The sequence below is a fragment of the Ursus americanus genome, chromosome 3, assembly GCF_024610735.1.
Source record: "Ursus americanus isolate L20-20 chromosome 3, mUrsAme1.1.p, whole genome shotgun sequence".
Lineage (NCBI taxonomy): Eukaryota > Metazoa > Chordata > Mammalia > Carnivora > Ursidae > Ursus > Ursus americanus.
The window spans coordinates 21,679,488-21,702,781 of record NC_142129.1 but is presented as its reverse complement, the minus strand read 5'-3'; the positions used below and the strand labels follow the sequence as shown (position 1 = coordinate 21,702,781).

The 23,294-nt window shown below is 38.1% G+C and overlaps 1 protein-coding gene across 1 annotated transcript in view; it reads right to left on the bottom strand.

Annotated features, from left to right (window-relative positions):
- Window positions 1-23,294, bottom strand: part of COPG2 (coat protein complex I subunit gamma 2) — a 115,084-nt gene that overhangs the window by 59,576 nt on the left and 32,214 nt on the right. The window contains exons 10-11 of the mRNA XM_045792633.2: window positions 2,001-2,134; window positions 1,383-1,450 (exon numbers count right to left, since the gene is read on the bottom strand). Coding sequence (XP_045648589.2) covers window positions 1,383-1,450; window positions 2,001-2,134 — 202 coding nt within the window. The remainder of the gene's footprint in view (window positions 1-1,382; window positions 1,451-2,000; window positions 2,135-23,294) is intronic.

The window sequence follows — 23,294 nt, the reverse complement described above, 5'->3', positions numbered from 1 at the left end:
CAGGAAAATCTGACCCAAACTAATGTAAAATGAGTTAAATATTACTTTATTCCACTTAGTGAGGATAGTCACATGTATAGCACAGAAATATTAATATGTCTTAAAAAAAAAAAGAAATATTAATGTGTCTAATGGTAGGGTACTGCTCTAGGCTCAATGGAGTTAGTATATTATATAAGAGTACCATATTGCCTTCCTAAAATTCATAAAATACTGAATTTGAGACACATCTGGCCCCAAGATTATAGATAAAGGAATGTGGACCTGTATCACTTCTTTAAAATACAATTCAAATTGTTATTCTGTAAAGGTTTTTCCATGACTTCTCTCGCCTCTAGTTGTTCATACAATTAATTTATAATAGAGCATATACTGCCTTATGACAAGTCTTCCACTACATTAAACGTTCATTTCAAGGGTGCCTGGGTGGCTCAGTTGGTTAAGCGTCTCCTTCGACTCAGGTCATGATCCCAGGGTCCTGGGTTCAAGTTCCGTGTCAGGCTTCCTGCTCAGTGGGGAGTCTACCTCTCCCTCTACCCCTCCCTCCTGCTCGTGATCTCTCTTTCTCTCTCACTCAATAAAATCTTCAAAAAAAACAAAACAAAAAAAACCCACTTTCATTTCAAATGTTTATGGTTATTTAATTTACTCTATGTTTCTATTATATCCTCTAAACCTATGGTGTCTAATATGGTAGCCAATAATCAAATGTGACTAGTAAGCGCTTGAAATGTGGTTAGTCCAAATTAAGATATGCTCTAAACATAAACACAGGATGTCAAAGACTTAGTGTGAAAAAATAAAGGCAAAATAGATCTTTAATAATTTTACACCAATTCCATGTTGATACATTTTATATATATTAAGGTAAATAAATTATTTAAAATTAATGTCATCTTAAAAAATTTTAATGTTACTATAAAATTTAAAATTACACACGTGACTCACATTGTGTTGTACCAGCACTGTCCAAGAGAACTTTCTACGGTGATAGAAATGTTCTATATTTTTGCACTGTCCAATATAAGAGTCACTAACCACATGACTACTGAGCACATGAAGTGTGACTAGAGTGACTGAGGAGCTGAATTTTTAGATATAATTTTACTTAATTTAAATGGAAAGGGCCACTCATGGCTAATGGCCATCATATTGGACAATGTGGTTCTCAGCTATAAAGTGCTCAGAAGGCAAAAATGAATTATAATCTTTAATTGAATAGTAAAAATGGCCACACCTAAGGCCACAAAGACAAGGAGGGTGCTATAGAAGTGAAGCCCATAAATCCTATCTACTAACTTTGGGGAGAAAGCCAAATGCTTCACATGTAATGATTCTCAGTCCAACACTGATATGTCAATAGTTGACTAAGGGACACCTACCTTGTTCAAGGTCCTTACAGCTGCATATCTCAACGCTGGCTTAGGAGAACTACAGAAAAGTTGAAGAACTAGAAAGAAAAAAAGATTGTTGTGAATATAGCTCATTTCATCATATTGCATATATCTGAAAATATAGTATATGAAGTATTGTATTCAAAAACTGCATGAGATTAGATCACAGCATCAAAACTTCACGAGAAATGTATCATTAAAAACAGCAAAAGCACTTTTTGTTGAACTATAAAACGTTTAAATATAGGAAAGTTTATTTTTCCGTAAGAATTAATATACCCATTAATATCTGAATTTGCGGTAGCAATATTTATAGTTATAAGAGCAAATGGACCTTTTAAACATGAAAGGGAACTGAAGGCATGAAAGTTACTTGTCTTCTAAGCAAAAATTTTTAATGTTTTATATAGGGAAATGGTAACTTCAGAAAAAGGTAATTAAGTAAAGAAAAACAAAAATAAATCACCTGCATATCAGAACGCAAAGGTATATATAATAGAGCTAAGGTTCAAAAATCATTCTTACTACCTATCCTGCAGAACTATGGCACTTAAAACAAAAACATACGAATATAAACAAAATCCGGTTATCAAATACACAACTAACCTGAAACGGCAGGTGCCAACTCCCTTGCGGTACAGTTAGGAAGATGGATGATAGCTGACGCAGCTTCGTAAATTACCATTTCATGTTTGTTTCGCAAACAGCTCTCAATGAAATCAAAGAGTGGACTTTCATGGCTGGTAATAAATATACATAGGGCATCATTAGATAGCAAAAAGAACAGGTGTAATATGCATAGTTCAAAACACAGGCAGACCGAGAAGCACTTTTGGAATTATGGATGAAGGGCTTCTGAAAATCCATTCCTCCATAAAAGTAATGAGAACACTGGCATAAATTTTCAAAATTAACTTTTTCAGCACTCTAGAAATTAGCCAAAGGCTTGCAACAATCCTTCAAACATTTATTCAAGAAAAACACCTGAATCTTCCTAACAACAGCAAACAAAGCCTCCTGGTGTTTTCACTTGCTCTATTTCTATTCCCTCTTCCCTCTTCCCAGTTTTATGGTAGCTTGGAAATCAGCAGCCTCAGAACTGCAGTAGCTATGAAAGCCAGCAGCCTAGCAGCCACTGGAGGACGCAGATGGGTTTGGAGCTCCCTCAAAAGCCCTGTCCCCAGGGAACTGTCACTATTTGATGTGACTGGTGCTCCCTAGAAAAGCCCCATTCATGGAGCTAATCTTAATTTCATCTGACTCAGAGCTCAAACAGTGAGGAAAGCCCTATCCTCAGCAAATTTGTCCCAAAATCAGTGGCAACTGTTTATCGCTGCAGTCGCCAGGAGCAGCGATTTCCCCCCTGGGCAAACAATAGGCTGGCCAAAAAACTTAAAAGGAAAATCTGAGAAACAAGATCACCACAGGAGATTCTGGCAATTTTTGACATATTCCTGGGGATCCAGAAGGCCATGCACATGTAGAAGGTCATGCAAATACCCAGGAAAGACAAGACAAGCCCTAAGCTCTCACCCATGCTTGACTCCGAGGTTCTGCGTATGTAGGAAGTGAAGGCTAAGGCAGAGCTGTAAACTGCCAGAGCATGGAAGGCAGGTCCTGACACACAAAGCGCCCATTAGAAGAAGAGCTGGGAGACCTAATGGCTTAGATCGTTTCAGAAAATCTGTCAAATCATCAGCTGATGACTGAGCTTTGATTAGCTCAGTCACTGAAGCAGAGGCTTCAGTGACTCCACATGACAAAGAGTGAGACTGCAGAAATCGTCCAGGAAAGTCACTAAACAAACAACAACAACAAGCAGCAACAATAACAACTTCTGAGGATGAGGAAGAGGGAAATGTGATTACTAGAGTTACCACAATACTTAAAATACCCAGTTTTGGACAAAAAGTTATGACACGTGTAAAGAAAGAGTAAAGTATGCGGTCCACAGCAGTTATTCTTGGGGAAGCCCAGGTATTAGATTTGGTGTTGGATTTACCAGGCAAAGCCTTTGTCAACGAATATAAACATGTTCAAAGAAATAAAGGAAACTATGTCTAAAGAATTAAACAGAATTAAAGACATGACGATCATACCTCACCAAAGAGAGAATAGCAATAAAGAGAAATGAGTTTTGGTTTATTTATTGTGTTATTGTTTTTAAAGAAACCAACTAAAAAGTCTGGATTTGTAAAGTGCAATAATGAATGAATAATTCAAATCTACAATCCAGCAGCTGGTCTGCACTGGCAGTAGAAAAAAAAAATCAGTAAACCTGAAGGTAGGTAAACTGAGATAATCCAGCTGAGAAAAACAAAGAAAAAAGAATGAAACAAAAGAACAGAGCCTTGGAGACCTATGGAATATGACCAAGGGTATGAACATTTGCATAATAGGAATCCCAGAAGGAAAAGAGACAAAGGGGCAAAGGAATATATGAAGAAATAATGAAAAAAATTGCCCAAATTTGATGAAACTATTAATCCATGCACTTGAGTAGCTCAAAAAAATCCCACACAGGATAAACAGAAAAAGATCCACACAGAGACACATCATAGCCAATCCGCCGAAAGCATAAGACAAAGAGAAGATTTGACAGCAGCAGGGTAAAAACTACTCATGTTTTACAGGGGAGCATTAGTACGATCAATGGCTAGCTTTCCACCTGAACAATGGAAGAGGTAGGGCAGTAGAATGCCATAGTCAAAGTGCTGAAATATAAAGAATTCTATATCCAGCAAAACTATCCTCCAAAAAAAACCCAAAAAACAAACAAAAAAAAAAAACGAAGGCTAAAAAAGACATTACCAGAGAAGCAATGACACAGAGAATGCACGGCTGACAGATTTACAAAAAATACTACAGGAAGTCTTTAGACTTAAAGATTTACATTAAACAGTGATGTGAATAATCAAGGAGAAATAAAGAGCACTGGAAATGATAAATATGTGAGCTGATAGTCCATAGATAATTTTTTTTTTCATTTCTCTCAACTACTTTAAAGGACATAAAATGTTATAAAGCAATAATTATAACACTACAGCTGACCCTTACACAACAGGTTTGACCCACATGGGTCAATTTATATGCAGACTTTTTATAACAGAGTACTGCAAAGGTATTTTCTCTTACAATTTCCTTAGTAAGTTTCTTTTCTCTAGCCCATTTTTTTGTAAGAATACAGCATATAATACATATAACACAAAATACGTGTTGTTTATTGTAACAGTAAGGCTTCTGGTCAATGGCAGGCTATTAGCAGTTAAGTTCTGGAGGAGTCAAAAATTACATGCAGATTTTCAACTACCCGGGAGGTTGGCTCCCCCAGCCCCGTTGTTCACGGATCAACTCTATATTTGATTTATAACACATACACATCACATCATACACATGACAATTATAGCAAATAGGAGACCAGTGAGAATGACTGTATTGTAGAAAAGATTCTATATTTGACTAAAATTAAATTAGTATTAATCTGAGGTAGACTGTGGTAAAGTAAGATGCATATGCTAATCCCTAGAGTAAAACTAAGAAAAAAGTGAAAAGATTGACAGAAAAAAAATGATACACTGAAAATACTTAAAACAAGGCAAAGAGGACAAGACACACACGCACACACACACAAATGGCAGGAGGCATACAGAACACACAGCACGATGGCAAAAGTAGATCCAACTATACCAATAATTATATTAAATGCAAATAGTCTAATTACCCCAACCAAAAAACAGAGATTGCCAGACAGAATAAAAAAGTAAGATCCACTTATATGCTGTCTACAAGAGACACACATCAGATTCAAAAATACAAACAGTAAAGTAAAAAGATGGGAAAAGATAGGCCATGCAAACAGTAACCATTAGAGATCAGGACTGGCTATATTAATACCAGACAAGTAGAATATAAGACAAAAATATTATAAGAGACAAAAAGAGACATTTCGTAATGAGAAAAGAGTTAATACATCAGGATGATATAACAACGATAAACACATACACACTTGATAACAAAGCCTCAAAATAGCAAAACCTCACAAAATGAAAGCAGAAATAGATCATGTAACCATAATAGCTGGGAAGGTCCGCACCTAACCCAATAATCAGTAGAACCAGACAGAAAATCATCAAGGATATAGAAGACTTGAACATGATCACCGAACTTAACCTAGAATGTTCAACCCAATGACTGTAAAATACATTCTTTTCAAATGCATATGGGCAGTTCTTAAGGATATATTAAGTGCCAGTCATGAAACAAATGTCAATACATTTAAAAGGACAGAAATCAAAACATGTTTCCCAACCACAACTGAATTAAATTACAGAACAGAAAATTAAAAAAAAAAATCCCCAAATATTTGGAAATTAAACAACATTCTCTAAGTGACCCGTGTATCAAGAATAAACCAAATGGGGACACCTGGGTGGCTCAGTTGCTTAAGCATCTGCCTTCAGCTCAGGTCATGATCCTGGAGTCCCAGGATCGAGTCCCGCATCAGGCTCCCTGCTCATCAGGGAGTCTGCTTCTCCCTCTGACCCCCCCTCCTCTCCTGCTCTCACTCTCTCTCTCAAATAAATAAATAAAATCTTAAAAACAAAAAAAAAGAATAAATCAAATGGAAAATGGGAAACTATTTTAAACTGAATGAAAACAAAGACACGTCAAAATGTATGAGATGTACTAAAGCGATGTAGGAAGGAAATGCATAGCTTGAAACACAGACACCAGGGAAGAAAAGTCCCAAATCGATAACCTAGGCTTCTACAATTAAGAAATTAGAAAAGGAAGAGTGAATCAAGCCTACAGCAAGCAAAAGAAAGGAAATAAGACCAGAGCAGAGATCAATAGACTAGAATGCAGAAAAATAATAAAAAAAGAAAACCAATGAAACCCAAAGTTAGTTCTCTAAAAGATCAACAAAATTGACAAATCTTTGGCTAAACTAATAAAAAAGGGGGGGTACAGAAAATATTAAAATCTGGAATGAAGAAAGGAACAACATTCCTGACCCTAAAGAAATTTAAATGATTATAAGGGAATATTATCAACAACTATATGTCATTTCTAGGGATTTGTCCCAAGAAATACCAAATTACCAAAACTGACTCATGAAGAAATACATAATCTAAACAAGCTTATGAGTTATTTAAAATCTTCCCTCAAAGAAAAGCACAGGTCCCGATGGCTTCATTGGTTAATTCTATCAAATATTTAAAGAAATAATACCAATTCTTCAGAAACTCTTCCAGGAAATAAACGAGGAGGGTACACTAGTTCCCAACTAATACTGTGATGCCAGCACTACTCAGAACAAAGCCTGACAAATTTTCACAAGAAAACTATAGTCCACTATCCCTAAAATAGACACAAAACTCCTTAACAAAAATTAGCAAACTGCATCCAGCAATATATAAAAGAATAATCAATATTCACAATTCACAATAACCAAGTAGCATTTATCCCAGGAATGCAAAATTGGTTTAACATCAGAAAATCGATGCATGTTATATACAAAATTAATAATATAAAGGACAGAAACCACAATATCTTAATAGATGCAGAAAAGCAACTGACAAAATCTAACACCCATTCATGATAAATATTTTCAAAAAACTAGAGACTAAAGGAAATGTCCTCAGCTTAATAAAAGGCACTTTCAAAAAACACACATCATGCTTAATGCTTTCCCTTTATGATTAGGGACAAGGCGACGATGTCTACTTTCATCACCACTTCTACTCAACATTTTAGTGATAGTTCAAGACAGTAAAGTTAGGCAAAAAAAGAAAGACATCGGTTTGGAAAGGAAGAAATAAAACTGTCTTTGTTCACAGATGACATGATCCTGAACGTAGAAAATCCCAGGGAATCTCTCTCTCTCTCACACTCACAGAGAGAGAGAGAGAGAGAGAGAGAGAGAGAGAGAACTAATAAATGACCATAGCAAGGTTAGAGGATATAAGGTCAACCTGCAAAAATCAACTGTATTTCTATATCTTGGCAACAATATAATCCAAAATGAAATTAATAAAAGAATTCCATTCATAATAACATCAGAAAGAATAAAATACTTAGAAATACATTTAATACGAGAATGCAAGACTGACAATGAAAACTATAAAACACTGTTGAGAAATCTAAATACAGAAACAGTCTCTGTTCATGGACTGGAAGACTCAATAGCAAGATGGCTATTCTCCCAAATTGACTCATTCAAAGTAGATCTATTGTTCTATTCGGTGTAATCCCTATCGAAATGCTGGCAGGCTTTTGTTGTAGAAATTCAAAGCAGATCCTAAAATTTATATAGAAATGCGAAGGACCTAGAATAGTCAAAACAATTTTCAAAAACCTAAATATATAAAGCAAACACTGACATATCTGAAGGGAAAACAGACAGCAATACGATAATAGTAAAACACTTCAAGACCCTATTTTCAGTAATGGATACAACATCCAGATAGAAAATCAGTGGACTGAAATAACATTATAGACCAAATGGACTTAACAGACATATACAGAACATTCCACCCAATAGCAGTAGAATACACATTCTTCCCAGATGCACACAGAATATTCTCCAGGATAGATTACATGTTAGGTCACAAAACAAGTCTTAACAAATTTAAGAAGATTCAAATCATACCAAGTATCTCTTCTAACCACAATGGAATGAAACTAGACGTCAATAACAAAAGGAAAACTGGAACATTCACAAATATGTAGAAAGTAAACAACACACTCTTGAACAACTAACGGGTCAAAGAAGTACTTAAAGCAGTTAAAGAAGGAAAACTAGAAAATACCATGAGACAAACAAAAACATGCAATAAAAGCAGTACAAGAGGGAAGTTTATAGTGAAAAAGTGTAAGCTTTTTAAATGCCATCTATGTTAATATACATACAAAATAAAAAAGAATTGCCAGAGAAATCCTGAGAATTAACAAGTGAGGGGTGTCATTTCATCCAAAACTGATCTGTTGGCCCACACAAAAAAGAAGTTCCTATGAACCTCCATGACAACTGGACTCAGCCCAATGTGTCCGGCAATCAATTCTGGTTCAACCACAAAACCTGGACTGGAGCTCCATCCCATGATGCCAAGCGAGGGGCTGGTACTTCCCCAACCATGAGAGAGGAAGATTCCTGCTACTAACATGCCACATCATAGAGCTGCGAGATTTGGATCCCAGACCCTGATGATGCCAGGGAAGGGCTGCTTCCCCTAAAAAACTATGCTGTCAAAATAGGTTCTATTTGGTGTCATATAATTGTTCGTGGTTGTCTCTTACGATTTTTTCCCCTGTGGCATCAGATGTCATGTCTATCATACCAAATTACTTCTGCATCCCACCCTGATCACAGGAGTGAGTGGTTGCTGCTTCTGTACTTACAGCAGTTTAAAAGCCACAAAGCCCAAGGGTCATAATCTCTCTCAGGGTGTAAGAACTGCCCTGATAGACCTCCGTACACTGAACTGGAATGAATGAACAATGGGTCACCCAGTGCATCGGACACGGTTTCGGTCTCCATGGGTTCCTCTCCAATGAATGCTACTCCAGTAGGCTATGTGTGAGTTTTTCTCGGACATCTGTGCTTATTTGTGTAAGAACTGTTACAGCAAGGTGGGCATCATCAGGTTTCTACTGTGGCTTTCTGGAACTAAATCAAAGGGAAGGAGGTCAAAGACCCATTTTGTCATTATGACCAGTCATTGGGATGGCTGGTCTCACTACCTACCTGTGAGAAAGAGCCCTAAAATCCCAATGAATGTAAAACCTGGAGGATATCATTGCCCACATTAGAACTCCTCGCTTGTTATTAATGGTCTTAGTGGGAGTATCCCAGGAAGAGGCAAATTTGACTGAGGGCAAGGCTAAACAATTCCTAACAAAATTACACAGGTATGCACAAAAAATAAGGATGCGAAACAAGAGCTGGGAAACCTCTGGCAGAACAGGGGAGGATCTGTTCGGCCGCATATCTACGCTATTATAAAGCTATGATGATAAAGAATGTGTTGTTGGTGCAGAAACAGAAATGCAGCTCCTGGAGCCCAGGAGCCCGGAAATAGAGCAGTGAGTACAGGGATACCTGGTTTATGACAAAGCTGACACTGCAGAGCAGTGGGTATGAACACATATTTCAACAAACGGCAGTAGGACTAGTTGATATCCATAAGGAGGAGAAAAAGAAATTAAATCACTACCTCATACCATCCAAAAAACAATTCCAAGTAGATTATAGACCTAAAACACAAGTTAAAACTATGATGTTTATAAAAAAAAAAAATAGCACAGAAGATGTTAAGAACTTGGACTAGAAGATGTCTTGAGCAAGACACCAAAAACATTATTCCAAAAATCAAAGATTGATAAATTTGACTACATTAAAGAAGTTCTATTCGTCAAGACACCAAGAAAGAGAACAAACTTGAGTGGGAAAAGCTATTTGCGACATACACAACCAAAAAAGAACTCCTTGAGGGGCTCCTGGGTGGCACAGCAGTTAAGCGTCTGCCTTCGGCTCAGGGCGTGATCCCGGCGTTATGGGATCGAGCCCCACATCAGGCTCCTCCGCTATGAGCCTGCTTCTTCCTCTCCCACTCCCCCTGCTTGTGTTCCCTCTCTCGCTGGCTGTCTCTGTCAAATAAATGAATAAAATCTTTAAAAAAAAAAAAACAACTCCTTGAAATCAGTAAGAGTAAGGCAGATAACCCAATTAAAAACCGGGTATTTCAATAGAAAAGATATTCAAATGGTTAATAAACGTAGAAAACGTTCCCAAACTCATTAGTAATTAGGAAATTACAAATTAAAACCACAATGACTTGACAAGGATGCGGAGATAAGGCAACGGAAAAATAATCTTTCACCAAATAGTGCTGAGACAACTGCAAACTCCTATTTCAACCCGATCTCCACATGCAAAAGAATGAGATGGGACCCCTATCTCGCACTATACACAAAATACTTCAAAATGTATCAAAGACCCAAATGTAAAAGAGAAAAATTATAAAACTCTTGGAAGAAAGCATAGGTGTAAATCTTCGTGACCCTGGATTAGACCATGGTTTCCTTAGTATAAACCATATGCATAAACAACCAAAAACAAAAACAAAAACACACACACACAAAAAACAAACAAACAAAACCTAGATAATCTGGACTTTCATCAAAATTTAAAACTTCTGGGGCACCTGGGTGGCACAGCGGTTAAGCGTCTGCCTTCGGCTCAGGGCGTGATCCTGGCGTTATGGGATCGAGCCCCACATCAGGCTCCTCCGCTGTGAGCCTGCTTCTTCCTCTCCCACTCCCCCTGCTTGTGTTCCCTCTCTCGCTGGCTGTCTCTATCTCTGTCGAATAAATAAATAAAATCTTTAAAAAAAAAATTTAAAACTTCTGTACTTCAAAGGACACAACCGGGAAACTAAAAACACAACCCACAGAATGGGAGGAAATGTTTGCAAATTAAGTACCTAATAAAGGTCTAGTATCCAAAGTATATGTTACAACAATTACAACTCAATAAAAGACAAATAACCCAGTTTTTTAAATGAGCAAAGGATCTGAATAGACCTTTCTCCAAAGAAGATCTACAAATGGGGACATCTGGGTGGCTCAGTCTGTTAAGCGTCTGCCTTCGGCTCAGGTCATGATTCCAGGGTCCTGGGATCAAGCCCCATGTCAGGCTCCCTCTCCCTCTGCCCCCTCCCCTGCTTCTGCTCTCTCTCACGTGCGTACTTTCTCTCTCAAATAAATAAAATCTTAAAAGATCTACAAATGCCCAATAAACACATGAAAAGATACTCAACATTATTAGTCATTAGGGAAATACAGCCTTTGTGGTTATCAAACTAAGAGCTAATTTGTACAATTTTTTTGTCAATAAAATTTTTTCAATGGGAGGGGCGCAGTCAACCAGTTTTTTTCAATGGGTTGGTTCATCACCCAGTTAAGCATCTGCCTTTGGCTCAAGTCATGATCCCAGGGTCCTAGGATCGAGCCCTGCATCAGGCTCCCTGTTCAGTGGGGAGCCTGCTTCTCCCTCTGCCTCTGCCTGCTGCTCCCCACTTGTGCTGTCAAATTAATGAATAAAATCTCTAAAAAACAAAAATTTTTTTTTCAATGGGGGAAAAAACCCCACACAATGAGATACCGTATCACACACTACGAGATAGATACTAAAAAAAGACGGGCGCCTCGGCGGTGCAGTTGCTGACTGGAGGTTTCAGCTCAGCTGGTGATCGCAGGGTCGTAGCATTGGGCCCTGAGTTGGGCTCCACGCAGTCTGACTGAGACTCTCTCTCCCTCTCCCTGCCCCCACAGGCTTTCTCTCTAAAAAATAAATAAGTAAATCTTTAAAAGACAATAAGGAGTGTTGGTGAGGATGCGGAGAAATTGGAACCTTCGTGCACTGCAGGCAAGAATGTAAAATGATGCATCCATTTTGGAAAACAGTTTGGCAGTTTCTCAGAAAAGTTAAACACAGAGTTACATTATGACCCAGCAATTCTACTCCTAGGTCTATACCCAAGAGAATGGAAAACATACTCACATAAAAAATTATGCACGACTGTTCACAGTGGCATTATTCATTACAGCTAAAAAGTGGAAACAACCCAAATGTCCATCAACAGAAAAATGGATAAATAAAATATATGAGAGCTACCCAATGGAATATTGTTCAGCCATAAAAGGAATAAAGTACTAATACTTCTATGATATAGATGAACCCTGAAAACATTACTATAAGTGAAAGAAACCAGAAACAAAAGACCACATATTGTATGATCCCATTTATATGAAATGTCCAGAATACGCAGGAAGCAGATTAATGTTTTCCAGGGGCTGAGAGGAGGGGAGAATAGGGAGTGACTGTTAATGGGTTGGGGGCTTCTTTTGGGGATGATAAAAATATTCTGGAATTAGTGGTGGTGGTTACACAACTTTGTGAATATACTAAGCACCAGTGAATATACACGCTAAAAAGGTGAATTGTATGGTATGGGAGTTACAGCTCAATAAAGAAAATCTAATACACCCCTTCTGATTAGTAAAAATTTTTAAATTTGACATCAAATCTTGGCCTCAGGGAATCTCAGCCTGCTGGCTGGAATGTAAATTGGTATAATCACTTTGAAAAATAATCTAACAGTGATCTACCAATTCCCTTCCTGGAGACATCTATGGTAATAAATGCTTCCATACAAAGAGAGAGAGCTATGGTAATAAGGTAGCACGGTGTAAGCACAGGAATGCTATTTGTAGCTGTTTCATTAGTAAGTGCTCAAAACAGAAAACAACCCAAATGCCCAACAAAAGAATGAATATAAATGAACCTGGAAGATTTCAATCAAGGAAATATACAATTAAAATGAACTACAGCTTCAGCAAAACCAAGGGTGAATCTTACGCTGAAAAAAAAAAAAACAAGATACAAAACACAGCATGACTCTATTGACGTAATGTTCAAAACGAGACAAAACTAGACCTTACTGTTTACGGATGCATACACAGGGGGTAAAAATCTAAAGAAAAGCAAAGAAATTACTACCATAAAAATCAGAATAGTGACTTCTTCTGGGGGTACGCATGACCAAGAAGGATACATAAAGCATTACTAGGATACCAGAACCGTACTACCCCCTGGCATATGGTCACTCTATGCGTGTTCCACAGCAATCCGATACAATGTACATACAACTTTAAGTCTTATGCATCTCCCTATAAGTATACTATGTTTTTTAACTTAAAAATTTGAAAGAATATTGTATATTCTCTCTTGGATCTAGGGTTCTAAATGAGGTCAATTATCAATGATATACAGATTGACTACAGTCTTCTACTTTTATAAGTGATGTGTCAGTTTCTGAGATGAGGGGTTGTAGTCTCCAAAACCTTTAATTGCTTATATTTAAGATGTTGCTGTACATATTTTGAAGCAATGTTACTAAGTACAGTTAATATTTAACCGTCCTTGAGCAGTGCAGGGATGGGGGCACCAAACCACTAAGCTGTCAAGACTTCATGGACAACTTTTGACTCGAACTTAACTACAAATAGGCTACTATTAACTGAAAGTCTTACCAACATCATAGTTAACACATACTTCGCATGTCATATGCGTTGCATATTGTATTCTTACACCAAAGCAAGTCAGAGAAAAGAAAATGCTAAGAACATCAGAAAGAAAACACATTTACGGTACTGTGCTAGATCTATCCATGTCTAAGTGCACCGCGCAGTTCAAACCTGCGCTGTTCAAGGGTCAACTGTTTATACAAGTTCATTCCCACGATATTGTTTTTTAGACCGTTACCTTTGTCAAAATACAAAGTCCCACTTTGTCATTTTTAATGCTCTAAATCCTGACTCCTTGTATTCTGGCCCGTATTACAGCAATTCGTATATATAGCGTGAGTATATATCGAGTATGTATTTTTGATACATTTTAAACTTTTCCTTGTCACTTTGTTTAGAAGTGTCTTTCATAAAAGGCTATATAATAGGTCTCTTAGTTTACCTGACCTGATACTTTCTTTAAAGATTTTATTTATTTATTTGAGAGAGAGAGCGCACATGGCGGGGGAGAGCGGGGGAGAAGGGGGCGGGACGGGGAGCAGCAGACTCCCCGCCAAGCGGGGAGCCCAACATGGGGCTCAATCCCAGGACAGACGTCATGATTTGAGCTGAAGTCAGACAGTTAACCGACTGAGCCACCCAGGCGCCCCCTGACCTGACACTTTTCCTAAGTAATCCTTTAATAATGTAGGTAAACCCACTTACATTTATTATAATAGAAATATTTTTGTTTGCTCGGCAACCTCTATGATGGTCCCCCCAAATCTGCACTTTGGGAAATCCACATCCCCGTGTGGTCCCTCCCACACACTAGGCTTGTCTCTGGAACCAAGGGAATATCTGAGCGGTAATGGCAGATCACTGTCGAGATTAGTTGGGTTATAAAGCGCTCCAGCTTTCCATCCGGGCCTCTCTCCTTCAGCTCGCTTGCTTTGGGAAGAGCCGCTGCCATGCTGTGAGGACATTCAAGCAGCCTTCGGAGAGGCTGCCAAAGTAAGAAACTGAAGAAGCTGGCCAACAGCCAGGGAGAAACAGGCTTGTCAGCAACTACGAGAAGGAAACTGGAAGTGGGTCCTCCAGATCCAGACGAGTCCCGCTCTGGCTGACAGCCTGAATGCAACTTCACAAAGGACCCTGGACCAAAACCAGAAGCTAAGCCACTTCCAGATTCCTGACCACAGAAAATGTGAGATGATGTCTGGGATAAGCTGCTAAGTTTGGTGCTAATTTGTCACCCGGCAAGAGATAACTAATATATTTACACTGAATCCTGCCTGATTTGTTTTCTATTTATCTACTCCATTGTTTTCCACCAAACTTTGGTCAAGTTCTCTTTCTTCCATTTTTATTTCAACATTTTTAAAGCTTGACATTCCACTTATATTCTTAGTTACTAACCCCTATATTTTTCTGACAAAGTTGAATATAAATAACATCTCGGGGCACCTGGCTGCTCAGTCGGGAGAGCATGTGACTCTCCATCTCAGGATCATGAGTTCAAGCCCAATGTTGGGGGTAGAGACTAATTAAATAAATATAAAAAGATAATAATTAACATCTTCTTCCCAAAAAGACTAAAAGGAAACAAATCTAAACCAAAATCTTAGCATGCTTTTACTTCCGTCTAATACCACCTTCTACACCATTATTTATCATGTTGCTGTCTTCTGGCATCTTTGAGCTTTTTATTAAATTTTAAAAAGTTAAAATATCTATTTACAATTACTAATGCTTATACTAACCCATTGTTCACTCTTACGTCTTAAATCCCACTGCTGCCTTCTGAGCTTGTATTTGTTCATGCTGGAATAAATCTATGAATAATTCTTACAAAGTGATAAACTATTTATGGCAAACCCTTATGTTTAAAAATACCTTGCTCTCACCCTCGCTGCTGAATGATAGTTCTGGAGAGCAGCGAGTTCTAGGTTGACCGTTACTTTCTCACAGCGCTAGGAAGACGCTGCTCCGTTGCTCCTTTGCATACAATGCCACAGAGAAGCCTGAAGTAAAACTACAGGTTAAGTATCTTTGTTTTCATATAATTTTCAGAATTTTCTCTTTATCCTTGTTAAAAAAAAAAAATTCAGTGTTGGAGCGTGCTCCCTTATCTTTGCACCACATTCTCCTTTGCATTTCATGCTGCGCGCGCGCGCGTGTTCACTCTAAAGACCCTAACTTTCTATATGTCTGAGAACTGATTAACCACTTAAAAATTAACTTTGTATTAGAATATATAAAAATAGAGAAAGTACATGAAATGTCTGAGTCCTCCTCACTCCCCCAAATTCATAGTCAAGCCCTAACCCACAGTGTGACTCTATTTAGAGATGGGGCTTCTAAGGAAGTAATGAAGGTTAAATGAAGTTATAAGGGTAGAGTCCTGCTCTGATAGAGCACTTGCTCTTGCCCCCTACGTGGTGTGTGTGTGTGTGTGTGTGTGTACACACGCAAATACACCAAAGGAAGATCACGTGAGCGCAGTGATAAGGTAGCACTCTGCAACGCAAAGGAAGGTGCTCACCAGACACCAACCCTACTAGCACTCTAATCTTGGATTTTCTGGCTTCCAGAACTGTGTGCAAATGAATTTCTGTTGTTTAAGCCACGAGTCTGTGGTATTTTGTTGTGACGGCCGTAGCAGACTAATATAGTAGCCAAACTTGGAGATGCCCCCAGTGATTCTTGGTTTCTGGTATTCATTCCCTTTTCTAGTCCCCAGCCACACTGAATAGAGTTGATCTTTTTATCCAACAGAATATTGCAGAAATGTTGAAATGTGGTTTCAAAGACTAGGTCATAAAAATGACTGCGACTTCCACAATGTTATGAGGACACTGAACAGCCCTATGGAGAGGTCTACACGGCAAGGAACTCAGGTGTCCTGCCAACAGCCTGCACCAAGGCACCAGTCATGTGAGTGAGTGACCTTGGAAGCAGATTCTCCAGCCTCCCTCAAGCCTTCCGATGACCACAACCCACCAACGTCTTGATTACAACCTCATGAAAGAACTCAAGCAGGAACCAGCTAAGAACACTCCCAAACCACTGACCTACCGAAACCATGTGGGGGAAAGTATTTGTCCTTTTAATCTGGCTAAGTTTTTCAGTAATTTATTATACAATAGTAGATAACTAAGTCCTAAGCGAATTCTTACAAACCTACAATGATAAAGACAAAGAATCTTTCAAGCACTACAGGAACCCCCCACATGCCACCTCCCAGGCTCCACTGTGCTTCTGCCCTAAAGATATACATGAACTGTTAATGCTATAGACTAGTCGTGCCTATGAAGTCTGAAATTAACTCAAACAGAACCATACAGAACGTATCTGTGCGGGACTTAGACTTACCCATGTGGTCGTATTTAACAGTACTTCGTTCATTTCTGTTGTTGTACACTTTTGACTGTATGAATATACCACAATTTATTTTTTGCTACTAACATTGTCGGACATTTGGATTCCTTCCATTTGACCTGAACAGCAGTGCTAGAGGTATCCTTGGCTTGTCTTTTGACACACAAACACGTGCATTTCTGTTTGGTATTTAAAAGAAGCTAACTGACATTCTGCTTGGGGGTGCACTGAATCCACAGATCAAAATTAGAAGATGGGACATCTTTATACTATTGAATATTCCAATCTAAGAATAGGATAGATCCCTCCATTCATTCAGGTTATACTTGATAACATTTTATAATTTTGTGTAGAGATGTACACAATTTTGGGTAGATTTATTCCTAAAGATTTGATTTCAATACAAATGGTACCATCATTTCACAATTTTATCCATATTTTATGGTGAAGTTTTTTTTTTTTAAGATTTTATTTATTAGAGAGAGAGAGAGAGAGAGAGAGAGGAGCAGGCTCCCTGCTGAGCAGGGAGCCCAGCACGGGACTCGATCCCAGGACCCTGGGATCATGACCTGAACCGAACGCGGATGCTCAACTGACTGAGCCACCCAGGCGCCCCTCAAAATTTTATTTTACTGATTATTTGCTGGAATATAGAATTAAAATTTTGGATAAATTCACATATCAATTCTGATAGCTAATGCATAGACTTTACATTCTCTATATATACAATCATGTTGTCAGCAAAGATGGTTTTATGTCCTCTTTCCTTTTTTTTTTTTTTTTGACTTATTGCATCAAGTATGACTTCCAGTAAAATACTGCTTAAAAAAAATATGGTTAGTGGGCATCCTTGTTTCATCTGTAATCTCAAGGGGGAAATCCTTAATAGTCTACCAATAAGTACAGAGTCTACTGGAGATTTGTTTGGTACCCTTACTAAAATAATGATGTTCCCTTCTATTCTTTGCTTTGAAAAGAGATTTCTAATCATAAATTGTCACTGAATTTTATCAAGTCCTTTTTTTGCATCCATTACGATATTGAGATTATTCTCCTCCTTTATTCTTTAAATGAGGAATGTTATATGTTGGTTTTTGATTGTTAAATGAACCTTGCACTGCTAGAATAAATGCACATTGGGAAATCTGTTCATTATTTCTTCATATAGCTTTTTTGCTCCAGTCTCTCACATCTTCCTCGGGAATTCCAATTACATATCAAGTGATACACCAGTTGATATTATCCCACGGTTCTCTGAAGCTGTTTATTCTTCTTTGTTTTCTGTGTTCTTCAAATTTTTTTTTTTAAGATTTTATTATTTATTTGACAGAGAGAGAGACAGCCAGCGAGAGAGGGAACACAAGCAGGGGGAGTGGGAGAGGAAGAAACAGGCTCCCAGCAGAGGAGCCGGATGTGGGACTCGATCCCATAACGCCGGGATCACGCCCTGAGCCAAAGGCCGATGCTTAACGACTGAGCCACCCAGGCGCCCCGACAAATTGGTTACTTTCTATTGCTGTCTTTAAATTTGCTAACTCCTTCACTCTTCTGTTAGCCATCTCTAGTCTGGTGCTAAGTCCACCCAGTAAATTATCCATTTCGGTTACCATCCGTGTGTCAGGCAGAATGGCCCCCCCAGATGTCCAGGCCTTCCTACATGGAACCTGTGAATATGTTACCTTACATGACACAGACCAACCCCTGGCTGACAGCCATTAAGGAAATAGAGACCTACCAATCTTTAACCACAAAGAAATGAATTTGGCCAACAACCTAAATAAAGATTAAACGTGAATTCTTCCCCAAAGCCTCCAGTAAGCATCAGCATCCTGCTAACATTCTGACTTTGGCCGATGAGACTTATGTCTAACCTCCACAACCACGAGATCATAAACGAGTGTTGTAACAGCCATTACATGTGATCATCTGTATGGTAACAATAAAAAACAAATACAGAATTTGGTAACTGACAGTAAGGTGCTACTGTAAGAAAACCTGAAACTGTGGAATTGTCTCTGGAAGCAAGCAATGGGTAGAGGCTGGTAGAATTTGGGGGAGCATAATGAAAAAAGCCTAAATTGCCTTAAACAGACTGCTATTAGAAATCTGGTCTTTAAGAACACTGCCTGTGAGGGTTCACAGACCACTTGCAGAAATCTGGTCTTGGACTCCATCCTAAAACAGCAGAATGCACATTCTTTTTAAGTGCACATGAAACATTCTCCAGAATAGATAACATTAGGCCACAAAACAAGTCTCAACAAATTCAGAAAGATTGAAGTCATTCCATGCATCTTTTCTGACCACAATGCTATGTAACTAGAAATCAACCACAAGAAAAAAATCTGGAATGAGCACAAATACATGGAGGTTAAATAACTAAACAATGAATGGGTCAACCAAAAAAAAAAAAAAAAAAAAATCAAAGAGGAAATAAAATACATGGAAACAAATGAAAATGAAAACGTAACAGTCCAAAATCCCTGGAATGCAGCAAAAAGAAGTTCTAAGAGGGAAGTTTAGAGCAATACAGGCCTACCTCAAGAACCAAGAAAAATCTCAAACAACCTAACCTGACACCTAAAAGAGCTAGAAAAAGAAAAACAAGATCCAAAACCAGCAGAAGGGAAGAAATAAAGATTAGAGCAGAACTAAATGGTATAGAAACCAAGAGAGATCAACGAAACTAGAGCTGGTTCTTTGAAAAGATCAACAAAATTGATGAACCCTTAACCAGACTCATCAAAAAAGAGGACTCAAAAAAAAAAAAAAAATCGTAAGTGAAAGAGAAATAACCAACACCACAGAAATACAAAGGATTGCCAAGAGAATATTATGAAAAACTATATGCCAACAAATAGGACAAACTAGAAGAAAAGGATAAGTTTCTAGAAACATAACCTTCCAAAACTGAATCAAGAAATGGGTATTACGGAGGGCACATATTGCATGGTGCACTGGGTGTTATACGCAAATAATGAATCATGGAACACCACATCAAAAACTAAGGATACACTGTATGGTGACTAACATAATAAATTATTTTTAAAAAAAAAAGAAAGAAAATTTGAACATGAAGTGGAATCCGTAATTAAAAAACTCCCAAACAAAAGTCCAGGACCAGATGGCTTCACAGGTGAATTCTACCAAACATTTAAAGAGTTAATATCCATTCCTCACAAACTATTGCAAAAAAACAGAAGAGGCAGGAAAACTATGAGGCCTGTATTGCTCCCATACCAAAAGCAGAGAGAGGCAGTATAGAAAAAGTACTATTATCTGTGATGAACACAGATAGAAAAATCCTCACCAAAATATCAGCAAACCAGGGCACCTGGTGACTGCAGTCAGTTAAGCATCCCACTCTTGGTTTCAGCTCAAGTCGTGATCTCAGGGTCATGAGATCGAGTCCCATGCAGTGCTTCATGCTCAGCATGGAGTCTGCTTGAGTTTCTCCCTCCCTCTTCCTCTGTCCCTCCCACTCATGCTCTCTAAAATAAATGAATAGGGCGCCTGGGTGGTGCAGTCGTTTAGCGTCTGCCTTCGGCTCAGGGCATGATCCCGGCGTTCTGGGATCAAGCCCCACATCAGGCTCCTCTGCTGGGAGCCTGCTTCTTCCTCTCCCACTCCCCCTGCTGTGTTCCCTCTCTCGCTGGCTGTCTCTGTCAAATAAATAAATCTTTAAAAAATAAAATAAAATAAAATAAAATAAAATAAAATAAAATAAAATAAAATAAAATAAAATAAAATAAAATAAAATAAAATAAATGAATAAATCTTAAAAAAATTAGCAAATCAAATCCAACAATCCATCAAAAAAAATCTTTCACCACAATCAAGTGGGATTTATTCCTGGGATGCAAGGATGGTTAAATATTTGCAAGTCAATCAATGTGATACATCTCGTCAATAATAAAAAGGATAAAAACCATAGCATCACTTCAATAGATGCAGAAAAAGCATCTGACAAAGTACAACATTCATTCACGATAAAAACCCTCAACAAAGTAGGTTTAGAGGGAATATACAGCAACAGAAGGAAGGCCATATGTGAAAAACCCACAGCTAACATACTCAATGGTGAAAAACTGAGAGCTTTTCCCCTAAGATCAGGAACAAGACAAGGATGTCCACTCTCACCGCTTTTATTCAACATACTACTGGAAGTCCTAGCCACAGCAATCAGATGAGAAAAAGGAATAAAAGGAATCCAGTTAGGAAGGAAGTAAAACTTTCACTATTTGCATATACTATATATAGAAAACCCTAAAGACTCCACCAAAGAGCTACTAGAACTGAGAAATTCAGTAAGGTCACAGGATGAAAAAATTCAATGTACACACATCCATTGCATTTCTATACACTAATAATAAACAGAAAGGAATTAAAGCAATCCCTTTTACAATTGCACCGAAAATAATAAAATACCTAGGGATAAACTTAACCGAGGAGGTGAAAAACCTGTACTCTGAAAACTGTAGAACACTGATGAAAGAAATTGAAGACTACACAAATGGAAAGATATCCCATGCTCATGAATTGGAAGAACAAATATTGTTAAAATGTCCATTCTACTCAAAGCAATCTACAGATTTAATGCAATCCCTATCAAAATACCAACAGCATTTTTTACAGAACTAGAATAATCCTACAATTTGTATAGAACCACAAAAGACCCCAAATAGCCAACGCAATCTTGAAAAAGAACAAGACAATGCTGGAGGTATCACAATTCTAGATTTCAAGTTATACCACAAAGCTGTAGCAATCTAAACAGTATGGTAGTGGCACAAAAACAGATATAGATTCATGGAACAGGATAGAAAGCCCAGAAATAAACCCACAAATATAAGGTCAACTAATCTTCAACAAAAGAGGCAAGAATATGCAATGGGAAAAAGACAGTCTCTTCAACAAATGGTGCTGGGAAAACTGGACGGCTACATGCAAAAGAATGAAACTGGACCAGTTTCTTTCACCATACACAAAAATAAGCTCAAAATGGATTAGAGACCTTAATGTGAGACCTGAAAGCATTAAAAAGACCTAAAAGAGCACAAGCAGTAATTTCTCTGACATTGGCTGTAACAACATCTTTCTAGATATGTCTCCTAAAGCAAGGGAAACAAAAGCAAAAATAAACCATAGGGATTATCATCAGAATGAAAGGCTTCTGCACAGCAAAGGAAACAATCAACTAACAGACAACCTACTAAATGGGAGAAGTTATTTGCAAATGACATATCTGATTAAGGGTTAGTACCCAAAATACATAAAGAACACTCAGAAAACAATCCAATTAAAAATGGGCAGAAGACATGAACAGACATTTCTCCAAAGAAGACATACTGATGGTCAATAGACACATGAAAAGATACTCAACATCACTCATCACCAGGGAAATGCAACCCAAAGCCACAAAGAGCTACCACCTCACACTTGTCAGAACGGCTAAAATCAAAAACATGAGAAACAACAAGTGTTGGTGAGGATTTGGAGAAAAAAAGTACACTCATGCACTGTTGATGGGAATGTAAACTGGTGTGGCCACTATGGAAGACAATATGGAGTTTATGGTTTCTCAAAAAGTCAAAAATAGAAATACCCCAGGATCCAGTAATCATACTACTGGGTATTTACCCAAAGAATACAAAAATACTAATTCAAAAGGATACACGCGCCCCTATGTTTACTGCAGTATTTACAATAACCAAATTATGGAAGCAGCCCAAGTGTTTATCAATAGATCAATGGATAAAGAAGACAGGATACACACACACACACACACACACACACACGGATTATTCAGCCCTGAGGAAGAATGAAATCTTGCCATTTGCAACAACACGGATGGAGCTCAAGAGTATAATACTAAATAAGTCAGAGAAAAATATATGATTTCACTTATACGTGGAATTTAAGAAACAAATGAACAAAGGAAAAAGAGAGAGAGAGAGAGAAACCAAGAAACAGACTCTTAACTATAGAGAACAAACTGACGGTTACCAGAGGGGAGGCGGGCGAGGGATAGGGTAATAGGTGATAGGGACTAAGGAATGCACTTGTTCTGATGAGGACTGGGTGATGTAGGGAATTCCTGAATCACTATATTGTACACCTGAAACTAACAGAGCACTGTATGCTATCTATACTGGAATTAAGAAGGAAGAAAGGAAGAGAGGGGGGAAGGAAAGGAAATCCACTCTTGGAGGATCCTGTAAGAGCACAGAAGGAGGAAGAAGTTATTGTAAAGTGGATCCTAGTTACAGGATAGTGGAGAGATTAGCAAAATTGTGTCCTGCAGTTATGTGGAAAGCATTACCTGTAGATAATAAACCTGTCTCTTTACTTGAGAGAATTTCCCAGGAAAGTGTTGAAGGTGTGACCTGGTTTCACCTTGCTGCTCACAGTAAAACGTGAGAGGACAAATTCCACAGTGGACAGCAGCTT